At 34.4% G+C, this 14,577-nt stretch overlaps 1 protein-coding gene across 4 annotated transcripts in view; it reads left to right on the forward strand.

The window, feature by feature from the left end:
* The window catches only part of KIF2A (kinesin family member 2A), a 79,208-nt gene that overhangs the window by 57,454 nt on the left and 7,177 nt on the right, over nt 1-14,577 (forward strand). For 2 of the 4 annotated variants that reach the window (XM_059175072.1, XM_059175073.1), the window contains exons 14-20: nt 131-335; nt 1,451-1,561; nt 2,592-2,659; nt 5,738-5,851; nt 6,734-6,884; nt 10,184-10,285; nt 13,263-13,398. In XM_059175072.1, the coding sequence (XP_059031055.1) occupies nt 131-335; nt 1,451-1,561; nt 2,592-2,659; nt 5,738-5,851; nt 6,734-6,884; nt 10,184-10,285; nt 13,263-13,398 (887 nt within the window). The remainder of the gene's footprint in view (nt 1-130; nt 336-1,450; nt 1,562-2,591; nt 2,660-5,737; nt 5,852-6,733; nt 6,885-10,183; nt 10,286-13,262; nt 13,399-14,577) is intronic. The other 2 variants (XM_059175074.1, XM_059175075.1) reach the window with 1 other exon arrangement.

Genomic DNA, 14,577 nt, shown 5'->3' on the forward strand with positions numbered 1-14,577 from the left:
GTCTCTTTGTATTTAAATGATGAAAACTGGATGGTTTTTTGAAGGTTTCTTTGATGGAATACCGTGGTTTACAATATAAAAAACTGACGTATTTTTGGTATCTAAAATAACCTTAATCACATTGTTGTAGAACATCCGGTCAAACATCTGCAAATGCACATTCATCTCGGAGCCATGCAGTGTTTCAGATTATTCTTAGAAGGAAAGGAAAACTACATGGCAAATTTTCTCTCATTGATTTGGCTGGAAATGAACGAGGAGCTGATACTTCCAGTGCAGACAGGCAAACCAGGCTTGAAGGTGCTGAAATTAATAAAAGCCTTTTAGCACTCAAGGTAAATAACATGTATTTAATTGTGAAAGATCTTTTGCTTTTGACACTAATTTTGTTTAGAGTAGCTGCAAATCATAGCAAATGTAGCATTTAGTAAGGAAGAGAGGTTTGTTTATGTTTACAATTTGTTGATTTATAATATACCCAGGAATTTTCTTTACACATACTCATTTTTTTTTTTTAGAGTGAAAAAAAGATCTAAGATTCTACAGGGCTTTAACTAGCTATAATTATCATAGGGGAAGATCAGGAATCCCAAAACTCAGCTAAGAAATACTGTCTTAGAAAAATGTGGAATGGCTTTCAGAAAGTTAGGAGGACATTATTCTATCCCTTCCTTGAATAGAAAAAGAAGGATCAGGGGCGCCTGGGTGGCTCATTTGGTTAAGCATCTGCCTTCAGCTCAGGTCATGATCCCGGGGTCCTGGGATCAAGCCCTGCATTTGGCTCCCTACTCAGCGGGAAACCTACTTCTCCCTCTCATTCCCCGCCCCTGCTTGTGTTCCCTCTCTCGCTCTGTTAAATAAATAAATAAAATCTTTTTGGGGGAAAAAAATCTTTTAAAAAATGTTTAAAAAAAAAAAAAAAAAAAAAAAAAAGGAGGGCACCTGTGTGGCTCAGTGGGTTAAAGCTGCTGCCTTCAGCTCAGGTCATGATCCCAGGGTCCGCGTGGGCTCTCTGCTCAGCAGGGAGCCTGCTTCCTCTCTGCCTGCCTCTTTGCCTATTTGTGATCTCTATCTGTCAAATAAATAAAATCTTAAAAAAAAAAAAGGAAAGGAAGGATTGGCAAGGTTACAAGAAAACATTCTGTGTTTTTTCTTTTGTCATTCCAGTTTCAAAGTTTAGCTTTTTATCCTTCTATCTGTTACTTCTAAGTTCTAGTTAGAGTCCTAGAAGAATCTTTAATAAGTACTTTGTTGTTACTGTTTTTAATTTCATTTTCTTGAATTAGCTTTATGTAACCATCTTTACTATGCTCTAAACTTGTTAGTAGGATTTCCAGAGCCGATCAGATCTTAAATGTTAGGGTTATAATAAAATGTCTTTTAAATATGTTAGATAAGATTACTTGTTATAAGGAGCCTAATCTGTGAAACTTGCTTTCTTAATTTTCAGGAGTGCATCAGAGCCTTAGGTAGAAATAAACCTCATACTCCTTTCAGAGCAAGTAAGCTCACTCAGGTGTTAAGAGATTCATTCATAGGTGAAAATTCTCGTACCTGCATGGTAAGTTTATGTTTGTTTGTTTGTTTGTTTTGTTTTAACCCTGAAAAGTGAATAACTCAATATCTATGGAAAGATTATAATGCACATTAATAACAGTCATTTAAATCCTTCTATTGTGAGAGATACAATGGTACTTAAGATATGGTCCCTTCCAGCCCGATAAGAGAGGATTATATTGCATTTATAATGCATTCTACTATTTCTAACATCTGAGTCTTCTTGAGGTTGGTCTTCATTGATTTTTATTCTCCTTGAGTATGGTGCACACTTTTCTTTTTCTTCGTATGTCTAGTAAAATTGGTTTATATAATTTTTTGTTTATATAATTTTTATTATGAATAAATACTTAGACACTCTGAATTCTTTTATGTTCTAAAGATTATTGATTGTTGTTGTTTTAGCAAGAAGTGCACTTAACTTATTTCAAACTCTGGTCTTCCCTGCTTTGGACAGCAGATAAAATTGAAAACTGTTCTTTTAGACTCAGCTGTTACTTGGAGTAAGCCTTACGCATGCCCGGTTCAGGTGTCAGCGAGAGATTCGGGTGGTTTATATGTACAATTTTTGGTTGTCATGATTACCTCCCTACATGATTATCTCTCTTCTGGAACAAACCTCACTTTTTAGCTGCTTTAGTTGCTACCTTCAAATTCTGTCCTTTAGTTTAACCAGTGAAATTCCTGTTTTTTAGTGAAGTTTCAGTTGCCCTGTGTGACAGCAGTGGGGCTTGCCCTTAAACAAAAAAATTATTGTATTGGGTGGGGAGGGGGTTGTGGAAACTCTCAGTGCTCTTCCCTCCATTTTCTGTCCGATTTAAATCATTTTCTGGTGCTTTCAGAGAGTTGTTTATATTTTATGTGGCTTACAATTATTATCTGATTGTGGGTGTAATATTACAAATTATCTTGGAGTTTAGATACCACAAATGTTTATTTTAAATGACCATTTTAAGATTAGATCTTAATGAACAATATGTTGTCTTAACAACATATTTATAACATTTTCTTTACCTTTGCATCTTCTCCTTCAGATTGCCACAATCTCTCCTGGAATGGCATCCTGTGAAAATACTCTTAATACATTAAGATATGCAAATAGGTATGCAAAATAGTTATTCAGTTTGAAATTTGAGGGGAGTAGAGCAGTGGTTACTTTGACTTAATATCTGATAGGGTAACTTTTATTATTTTTTTCTAATTTAAAAAATGTTTTGCATGTTATTAAGATGATATGTAGAGTCATTTGGTCAAGTTCTGAAAATAAATGGAAATGTGTTGCGTAATTTGGAAAGAGATTTAGATCTTTAGTAGAATTGGTCTTTCTATCCTAGAACATGATTACATTTTTCTGTTTCACCAAGTTATATTTCATATTTTTTTACTACATTTAAATCATGTAAATTTTTCTTAATAGGAAAGTCTAAATGAGTATAAGGGGACCAATCTGTATTTCTTAAATTGTTTTATCTATATGCTAAAAATTATTTTTGATAATACTAAATGCCATATGTGGGAAATCTAGGGTTTGAATAAGTAATGATAGCACTTTTTTTTCTGTTTTTCTGTATGAGTTACATTTTACTACTCATTGTCGCTAGTGTTAGATAATTTAATGGATAGTGATGTTATTATAAATAAAGGACAAAAAATATTATAGACTTAAAATAATTTATTCCTTAGAGTCATGAAGTGCCTTTGGAACTTTAGATTGTGATAGACAGATTTATATTTGTTCTAAAAATCATTCCTGTTACTCGTTTTGAAGTAATGACTTTGTAGTTTTAAATTTCTCTTATCACATACTGCATTTGTGATTCTCATTGTTAGCTATCAAAGTTCTCTTTGTATTCCATTTCTACTGTGGACATTCCCTTAATTTTACTGAATACAGTATTTGTCCTGTTTAATTGCTATAGAAATTTTATTTTTAATCTTTTTTCTTAAAACAGGGAATACATATGTATACAGAGAAGTACTGAAAACATTAAGTGAATAATCTAATAAATATTTATACAGTATAAATTCTGTCATCAGATTGGGAAATAGAATGCCTCTCTAGAAAGCTCCCCATATGTCCCCTCCTGATGACAAATCCAGAATAACATGTCCAAATCCATTAATCTCTACCCCAAGGTAGATGTTATCTTGACTTCTGTGGCATAATTTTCTTGGTTTTCTTTTTCTCTCTTTTTAAAAACAGTTTTGGCACCTATGAATGTATCCCTGAACAACATAGGTAGCTGTATTTGAACTTTCCATAAGTGGGGTCATACTCTTTTTTTCTGTTGTGACTTGATTTTTGTTTCAACTGAAGAGATTTTTTTAATGATAGTAAAAACTATTGGAAAGTATAAGCCTTTGACATTTTGCAAAAAGACATTAAAATAACTTCTTTATAAATATAATGGAACTTTATTTCTAAATTTAATACTTTTTAAACTTAGAATTTTGGGCTCTGAGCTGCAAACATTTCTAGTACTTTTAATTCATTTTTATAATGAACATTTTTGGTATGTGGGGTTTTTAGCCATTAAAGTGCTTCTCTTACTTCCAATTGTACATGGGACAGAGGAGCAACAGCTTAGTATAGCAGAATATTGCCATATTATAGAATTAAAACAAAACCCCTCCATGTCTTCAGACTTCTAACTGCAAAACAATCTACCTAATGCGAACATACTCTATCTGGCTATTCCTCTTGTTCATTTAGGTCCAAGTAAATGTTTAATTTATTATCAAGTAATTTATCTGCAATGTGATAAACTGCCTGGGACAAATAATTCTGCCTTTTCTTTGCAAACTTGTAGAAATAAAGATTTTCAACCTCCCCTGATAGCTCATTTGAGGAATATTAATTCCTGCATATAATGTTTAGCGTTTGAGTTAGACAGAAGCCCTTGGAATAGAGGAAAATATTAGCCTATTAGGGATGGATTGCTTATCTAAATTAGAAGATTCTGACAGAATCCTAAATGGAGTTGGGAATAAAAAGAATCACGTCATTGTTAGAAATTTAGATTTTGTCAGTCTGTATGGTAAATAAGCTTTTCAAAGTGACTCTAAAGGATGAAGTGTAACTGAATCTAGTATTGAACCCTTGACAGCAGACATTACCAATAGGTCAAAGAAGGACTGTAAGTAGAAGAAATAAATTAGTTTGATCTACATGAAATTATTAGTTTGATCTGTATGACTATCTGTGACCCAACAAAATAGTAATTTCGTTCATATTAAATCTAAAAGAAGTAATGAGAAAAACATGCTTAGTATATTGGATGTTTAATAACGTAGTGTTTATACTCATAGCTAGGTTTGAACCTCACTTATTCTCATTGAATGAACTTGGGTAAGATACTTTATTGCTCTGAACCGATTTCTCATCTGTAAAGTGATAAAAATAATATCACAGGATTGTTTTAAGATTTATATAATATAATGCCTAAAATATACACTAATACTTAACATGTAGGAAATACATGATAAATACTGCTTACTGTTATGAAATGGGATGGCTCCAAAAGGAACGTACGGAATCACAAAGAGGTGTCAGAAAAACCATAATTTGGTTATATATAAAGGAGATATTGCCAAAAGCAACTTAAATTCCATTGCTAAAGAGGCTTTCCTTAACCGGGGTTCTTCATCTGAACCAAACACAGAAAACTATTTGAGGAACTGCTTTCTCATTTTGTACCAAGGATGGAACCATTCTAGACACATAGGAGAGAAGTTAATTCATTACAAACAGTGGATGCCGTAAAGACTTAATACTCTTATGTTCTCTTTTAAAAGTCTGCAAGAATATTGAGGGATCATTGATGCTAATAAAATATTTGCAGTATTGACTATACAAGGGAATTTGATCAATAGTCATGTAGTTAAAGAAGGGCCATTTAAAATTTAGGTGATGGTCTGGTTAAACTTTTAGGAGGTATCATGAGGAAAGGGGAAAGTATACCAGAAAGGAAGGACTACGGACAAAAAGGTATCAGTAGATCAGAAAAATTCAGAAACTTCTTAAAATTATTTTTAAAGTACTCTATATACAGTAAGTCGCAACAATGTTGATATCTTTTTTTAAACAAATTAAGCTGAATACAAAATAAAAACTTGAAATGTGCATTGCTGTCTTTACAAGAGCATTTTCTCTTAATTTGTTGCTGTTTTGGTGCTGCAGAGTAAAGGAGTTTGGAATTAGTCCATCAGACATTCCCTTCTCACAGGGTAGTGGCAGTCGCCCTGATCTCTCTCCTTCTTATGAGTATGACGACTTTTCTCCTTCGATTACCAGGTCTACTTCCTTCTATGCATAAGATGTTTATTTTCATAGTTTCTTTTGAATTGTGTTACATATGAATATTTCATTTATACTTCAGTTCTGAGCCATTTTATTTTTCATTTTCATTTCATTTGGCAGGTGATGATTGTACTGCATGATCTTCATTTTTGTGTACTTTACTAATTTATTTGCTTTAAAATGTTGATTTAGAATTCAGGCTTCCTGTTGCCCCTCATAATTTTAAGGATGATGTCATCTTTGCATATTTATGGTTGAAAGGTAAACTGTCTTGTTTAAAATGAGAAGTTTACCATTACTCTGTATGTTCTTACAAATTTCCTTGTCTACGAGGAAATGACAAAGATCCTTTGATTTAGAACATGTATCCTCCCACTGTGTAAATTGAAGTATAATAGGTAAACATTTTTTAATTGATAGAACTTTATAGCATAATCTTTATACATTAGAATTATGATTATTTCAAATGTGGCTATTTTAATAAAGCATTATAACAACTAAAAATCTACAAAGTATATTAAGTTCTCTGATTTTGGCAATAATCTGTTTATTGATCTAAGTGCTGTTGTTAGCATTTTTCTGTTTATATAATTTAATTGCAAAAACTGTTTGTTTTTACTTTGAAATACTGAATCTACATACTTTGCTAATTGTCATTATGCACAATAATTATCTCTGAAATAATTGTAAAGTTACCTCACTAAATTCTGAAAGTTCATCAGCCGAATATCCCTTTAGTCTTTACACAGATTTCAGATAAACTTGATCTGGAAAGCTGACATCATCAGTCTTAATATGTTAATTGAATAGGATGGTAGTTTCTTGATCCTCTGCATGTGTCTTTGTTAATTTTAGGTACCTCTTATGTATTAATAGGGTGAAAGAATTGACTGTGGATCCAACTGCTGCTGGTGATGTCCGTCCAATAATGCACCACCCACCAAATCAAATTGATGACTTAGAGGCACAGTGGGGTGTGGGGAGTTCCCCTCAGAGAGATGATCTGAAACTTCTTTGTGAACAAAACGTGAGTGACAATATAGTTCCAATGACCTGATTTTAGTTCATCAGTAGCAGAACTTAATGATTGAAAACTACCATCTGCATCAGGGGTCAGCCGACTACGGTCTATGGGCCAGCCATCTGTTTTTATGCATAAAGTTTTACTGAATTATGGCCATGCTTCATTTACAACTTGTCTGGCTGCTTTCTTGGATAAAAGCAATGACAAAAACTGTATGATTCACAAGCCCAAAATAGGTACTGTCTGCCCCTTTAAAATGTTTGCTGACCCTGATCTAAACTTCTTCTTTTTTTTTTTTTTAACCCCCTCTCAGATTTTCTATCAGTATTAAACTTTGGTGGTATTGAAAGTAATATAGGGAAAAAGCAACTTTAAGAATTACGTATACAGGGGCGCCTGGGTGGCTCAGTGGGTTGGGCTGCTGCCTTCGGCTCAGGTCATGATCTCAGGGTCCTGGGATCGAGTCCCCGCATCGGGCTCTCTGCTTGGCGGGGAGCCTGCTTCCTCCTCTCTCTCTCTGCCTGCCTCTCTGCCTGCTTGTGATCTCTGTCTGTCAAATAAATAAATAAAATCTTTAAAAAAAAAAAAAAGAATTACGTATACAACATATCATACATATAGGTTAAAAACAATTAACTATGGACTCATGCATATAAAAAGAATGCATGAACTCTATCAAAAATCAAACATGGCAAAATGCTAACATTTGTTAAGTATGGTAGTACTCTGTATGTTTGAAATGGCTAGTGACATTTCATAATTTAACAGTTTGATTCCTAGTTACTCAAAAAATTAAAAAAAAATAGTGTACCTGTTGTATAAGGACAAAGAGGTATAAAGAAGTAACAAAAAAAAGCACAAACAATACATTTTTCGTATGATTACTTTAACATATTGAGGGGATTCCTTTCTGTGAGATGAAAAAGATTTTATAATTCCTTTTTAAAAATATAACCTACATAGTTTTATATATTCTTTTAAGAATCTTACAGTAGTATTTTCATGATAAAAGGTAGCATATATTAGTTGCTTACTACATAACTTATATTAGCTATGCATTTTACTTATTATCTGATGTAATGCTCACAGCTCTATGTAGTAGACACCATAATTATCTCTATTTTTTAACTGCTTTTCCAAAAAGTGAGGGAACTTGGGGTTCCTAGCTTAAAATAAGAGTTCTAAACTCTGAACCATGGAAAATAAAAAACTGACAATGAGATCCTGGCCTGAAAATGATATTCCTATCTCCTGTCTCCAAAAGTTAGGTATAGTTGCTTTTTGCATTCTTTTTTTTTTTTAAGATTTTATTTATTTATTTGACAGACAGAGATCACAAGTAGGCAGAGAGAGAGAGAGAGGGAAGCAGGCTTCCTGCGGAGCAGAGAGCCCGATGCGGGGCTCGATCCCAGGACCCTGAGATCATGACCCGAGCCGAAGGCAGCAGCCCAAACCACTGAGCCACCCAGGTGCCCCGCTTTTTGCATTCTTGAAACAACCATGTACTGTACCTAGGTATAGTGCCTCTTAAGGATTTGGAAAATGAAAACAAGGTGGGCCCCCTCTGTAATAGATCTTTTTCATTTTGTTTTTCTGTCTGCCTGGTTGAGTCTTTGTAGTACTTTAATTTGGAGAGGTTAGATAGGACTGATCCAGAGGCTTGAAGTATAACATCATGAGTTCTTGCAGTCTTCTCCATATTTGAGAGTATGTGGCGTTCCTTGAATTTTTCTACCCCCTGGAACTATCTTGAAGTGGTTCAGTCTTAGCTTTTTAGTTGAGTTTACTGGTGCCTGTGTACCTTTTCTTACTGTTGTATTAAGGTCTTAACAAGGTAAATTAAAACGGGATAGGGACTAAGACATGTCCTACAGATAAAACCAACCTAAGTACACAAAGTAGAAGATAATAAAGAGCATTAGCATTCCAGAAGTAGTTGTATAGACAAAAAAAGTATTCTAAGTAGACTGCATGGAAGCGATAGGAACTTGCAAAGTATCTTAATGCAAAAGAAAGAGGGCATTCTGGGCTTGACAGGGAGGTGGGCGGATATAATGAATAAAGTTGGTTGAGTGTGTTTATCGTATGATATATTGTATGCCTGCATGTCTTAATAAAAACAGATATTTGTTTTCCAAAGAGAAGATAAAAAGTTCTTTGACCAACTTGCTTATATATAATCAAGTTTTACAGACTGTAGCATACTGATTGAAGTCAAATGTCTTCTGATACTATTTAAGCAAAATTTGTACATACATTTAGAATTGTCTATCTTGTTTGAAAAAGTCCCTTTTTTAACTCCCATTTTATAAAACAATTTTAAGTAAACCTCATCACTAAAGCCACATTTTGAGGAAATAAATCATTAAAGACATTGGGGTTGGGAAAGAAGCTCAAAAAAGAAAGCAAGCCTAGAGAAATTTTCACTTGATGTAGGACTATATATGTTGTATTTATGTCTGTGGGGTTTTTGTTGATGAGTTAAAGTCAGTTGTCGATTAAGATTTCTATAAAAACTGACAAACACATCATATGGTGTAAAGCAGAAATTAAGATTTAGGAAGAGTTGAGACCTTCAGAACACTTAATTTGATAGTCACAGTCATAACGGCCATACCACCCTGAACGCGCCCGATCTCGTCTGATAGTCACAGTCATAGAAGACATTATCTTGAAATCTCTTTTCTGGTGAAAAGATATTTAAGACATACAAATGTTAGTGAAAATAAAACAATACTGAGGAAATATTTTAGTATATTTTAGCTTATAATAAATATATTTTTGAAAAGTTGCATTATTCCAAAAGAGATTGCTTTTTTAGGGTAATTCTACAGTAAAACCTGTGCTAAGTGAAAACTACCCCTTACTGATAGGCTTAAATTTGGGCTGTCTTACTGAGTGTTACATCAGATACTTATGACCCATAAAAAGAAGTTGTGGCTTTGCCTTTTATATTATCTTTTAGTAGTCTTTATCTTGCAAACTTCTCATTTTTTAAATGACATTTTTATAAATGATATGGGAAAACTACTTTTATGTAACATTTAAAATGTAAACTTTAGGGGGCGCCTGGGTGGCTCAGTGGGTAAAGCCGCTGCCTTCGGCTCAGGTCATGATCTCAGGGTCCTGGGATCGAGCCCCACATTGGGCTTTCTGCTCTGCAGGGAGCCTGCTTCCTCCTCTCTCTCTCTGCCTACTTGTGATCTCTCTCTCTCTCTGTCAAATAAATAAATAAGTAAAAATCTTAAAAAAAAAAAATGTAAACTTTATGTCCTAACTTTTTAAACTATGTTCATCTTAAGGAAGAAGAAGTTTCTCCCCAATTGTTTACTTTCCATGAAGCTGTCTCACAAATGGTAGAAATGGAAGAACAAGTTGTAGAAGATCACAGGGCAGTGTTCCAGGTAAAATAAGACAGGACCTTTCATCAAATATTTCTGTAGGGAAATTAAGAACTTTGATAATGCTTTGAATATTATCCTAATTTTAAAAATTTACTATTTTGTGTATGTATATGTGTATTTGTAGGGTGTTGAGTATATGTATGGGATATTTTGGACAGAAAATGAATGGTGGTTACAGTGTTTCTTTTGTGCCATGGTGAAAAGACCTAGCTTATTTACTACTCTTCTCCTGCTCTGTTTGCTTTAGTTAGTTGTCCATTTTTAGAAAAGGGTTGAACTTCTGCCCTCCACCACCTCTTTCTCCATGTTAGGACAGTTTATTTGATGTAAGTAAGAAAAACTTCTAAGGGTTATCATAACAGTTGAGGAAGTATCTTTCTTTATAAAGGAGGAAAAGTGCTTTAGGAAAGGGAAGGTTACTACAGTGGCAGATGTGTGAGGATCGTTAAATCCCTGCCTGTCCCAGTAACTGCTGACGTATTCATCCCATTGTCCATTCAGCCTATTAAAAGTACTGTGTGATTTACTATATGATTTCCTTCTTCCCCCCACCTGCTCCCTTTTATAACAAGAGAATACCCTGGAGAATGATACTTATGAGGAAGTGAAGGTAACCTTTAGATATCATTATGGAGACTATAAATATGTTTTGAAAAAAAAAAAATGTGTTTTGAGAAAAAGGTGAACAATAGATCAGTCTTTCTGTTGACCTGTGTCCCTTCTCTGATGTTTGAGAAATATTTATTTGTAAACAAATATATTTTTTAAAGATTTTATTTATTTATTTGCCAGAGAGAGAGAAAGGGAGGGAGAGAGCGCATACAAGCAAGCACAGGCAGACAGAGTGGCAGCAGAGGCAGAGGGAGAAGCAGGCTCCCAGCCGAGCAAGGAGCCCGACGTGGGACTCGATCCCAAGACACTGGGATCATGACCTGAGCCGAAGGCAGCTGCTTAACCAACTGAGCCACCCAGGCGTCCCTGTAAACAAATATTAACACGACTCAGCTGTAGGCCATTTAAACACCTGGATAAAAGGCTCAAAAATGGGGGCACCTGGGTGTCTCAGTAGATTAAAGCCTCTGCCTTCAGCTCAGGTCATGATCCTGGGGTCCTGGGATCGAGCCTTGCATCAGGCTCTGCTCAGTGGGGAGCCTGCTTCTCTCTCTCTCTCTCTCTCTTTCTCTCTCTCTCACTTACTGCCTGCCTCTTTGGTTACTGTGATCTCTGTCAAGTAAATAAATACAATCTTTAAAAAAAAAAAAGGCTCAAAAATATAACAGAACTATTTATTTTATAAGTTGAGAATAGGATGTACCCTCATCAAAACTATTACAGTTCTGGGACGCCTGGGTGGCTCAGTTGGTTAAGCATCTGCCTTTGGCTCAGGTCATAATCTCAGGGTTCTGGGATCTAGTCCTGAGGCAGGCTCCTTGCTCAGTGGGGGGCCTGCTTCTTTGCTGCCTGCCACTCCCTTTAAAATCTTTTTTAAAAAGTCTTTGAAAAAAGGCAGAGGGGTGCCTGGGTGGCTCAGTTGGTTAGGCAACTGCCTTCAGTTTGATTCATGGTCCTGGGGTCCCAGGATCAAGGTCTGCATTGGGCTCCCTGCTCGGTGGGGACTCTGCTCCCTCTGACCCTCTCCCCTTGCATGCTGGAGCTCTCTTGCGCTCTCTTTCTTTCTCAGATAAGTAATATCTTAAAAAAAGAAAAAGAAAAAAGAACAAAAGTTTTAGTCAAACCCTTATTTTGGTAATCTATTTAGAGGCCTAGGTGTTTAGAGTAAACCAGGAAAGGACACTTGTAATTTAAGAAAATTGTCTCTGTGCTTTTGGAGCAAGGCATCATATAAAGACTATCATTTCCAACTCTGCCATTTTATGATGGAATCTAGAAGCTCTTGGTTTTTTGCAGAAGTGATTATTTTTCAGTTTCAATCCAGTATTTTTATAATTCGGTTTATTGTTACTCTGTGCTGTGATCTGTCATTTCTCAAAATAGAGTGTTGTTTTAAAAGATTAAATGGATAGCTAAAGAAAAAGAAAAATATTGGGATGTGTATATGTGTTTTAATTGATACACATAGAGAGATGGATATATATATAGGTATAGAAAACTATATATATATATATATATATATATTTGTCATATAGTTTTCTAATAGGTATCTAAAGCTAAGTTGCTAAAATTCAGCCTGATAATACGTATAGTCTAGTTATAATTAGCTATTAAATTGTACTGAAAGCTAGAAGGTGCCCATTTATATATCCACAGCCTCTTTAACTCACTATGGTATGAACTTGTTCATGATTTGTATGATTCATGACTTTGCTGGGAAATGAAACATAAATTCCACATTATCTAAAATCAATTAGGAATGATTAGTTTCCTTTAAAGTGTCTATGAATAGTCAGTAGCTACTATTTAGTGATTTGTTTGACTCTTCTAAAATTGACTGTCTGTTGGTCTCTTATGGTTACAATAATTTTGAAGACCTAGTGTTTGGAATTTAGGGTTAACTCTTGACCCAACCACTATGAGGCCCCAAATGGATTTGTAGATTCTACAAGTAGAATTTGTAGATTCTACAAGTTCTAGTCTACCGTAGACCTCAGTAAATTGTTCAGTAGTTTTATTATACCATTTTTCCCCAATTTTAGGGGTAGCTACTAAAGTTTTGAGAATTATTGTGCTCACTGATTGATACATGTTTGATTCACTCCCTTCCCCAAACCCTTACCCAGGGTAAAGTAAAAGTAGAAAAATCAAGTCACCTTGCTTGGCTTTTCGTGTTTGTGTTTGTGTTAGAATTTAAGGAAATATTTCTCAATTTTACTATGTAAATAAAGATGTATATACTTAATAATATTTTAGAGAATACCAACTGAGGTATGCTTGAATATATTTAACATATGTGAAATTTGTACATTGGTTTCTGTCTTATAAAGAGGCTTATTGGATTGTTGAATTTTTGTCCTTTTAGGAATCTATCCGATGGTTAGAAGATGAAAAGGCTCTTCTAGAGATGACTGAAGAAGTAGACTATGATGTAGATTCATATGCTACTCAACTTGAAGCTATTCTTGAGCAAAAAATAGACATTTTAACTGAGCTGCGTGGTAATTTCTTTTTCATTTTAGTGCTTGAAATCTCCATCTTTGTATGTAAGTGGTGGCAGGATTTTCGTATTGCAAGAGGATATCTTAAATAAAAATTATGGGTACCATTTAGTACATTTCCAGAGGTATAAAGACAGACCAGTCATTCTGTTTTTTTATAAAAAAGAAACATGGAGTATTCTTTCAAGGGCTTTTTAGTTATCTTTTCTTTTAAGCATTTGAAAAGATAAAAGCATCTTATGTTTAAAGAGGGAAAATGGATTTTAACAAATTTGTAAGTTTTGTACACTCATTCAGATTTTTAGTTTGATAGGTCAGTGCTTGTCAGAATTATTTTGCTTAGGTTGGGTCTCTTCAGGGCCATCCCTTCTGTAGCCTCCTGTCTACATCTCTTTTCTGTGCATCTGTGTCATGTCTGTCCTTTGTAGCCTTAAAAAATCAAGGGGAAGGTTTCAAGACCTTGAACAACTCAAGACCTTTTTCCTTCCTACTTTGTGAATGTATATGACTGACCTACATGCCATCTGTTCTTGACTTTTTAATTATCTTGTCTGCGTAGCTTCATATACACGTTTATCGTATGTACTTGTTTCTGTGGCATTGGTAAATTAGTTTTCTTCAGTTGTATGCGAATGGATATCTTTGTATGTGTACGTGAAATGCAGTGTAAAACCAGAATCAAATTGCTGGTTCTTAACACCAGACTGGCTAATTTTTAACATAGGTCCTTTGTGAAATTGGGGTATTTGAAATCATATTCTATGAAGAACCAGCAGTGACCATTTGTCCAATTCAGAATTGTTGGTGCAAATGTAGAGTTTCTAAAACTTACTTTCGTTTTTCATATTCTTCTTATTCAAGCCTTGATTAAAGTGTTTTGATCATTTTTCTTATCAGAACTCACAAAGAGCTTTTCTGTATGTATTATATATAGAACAGCTCTTAATGAATTATAATTTTTTCTTTGTAATATGTGGCATTCAACTTGGTTTTATTAAGTGTATCCATAACTTTGAAGAAATTACTGTCTAGCTGTTGTATTTTTTTAGGAAAAAAATTTTTTTACCATCCAGAGATAATTTTGGTATTAACATAAGATGTTTGAGAGCTTTTATCTTATATTAACAGATAGAAGATCCAGAGATCCTTAAGTTCCTTTCTAAATTTCAGTTCATTTTT

The sequence above is a fragment of the Mustela lutreola genome, chromosome 5, assembly GCF_030435805.1.
Source record: "Mustela lutreola isolate mMusLut2 chromosome 5, mMusLut2.pri, whole genome shotgun sequence".
Classification (NCBI taxonomy): domain Eukaryota; kingdom Metazoa; phylum Chordata; class Mammalia; order Carnivora; family Mustelidae; genus Mustela; species Mustela lutreola.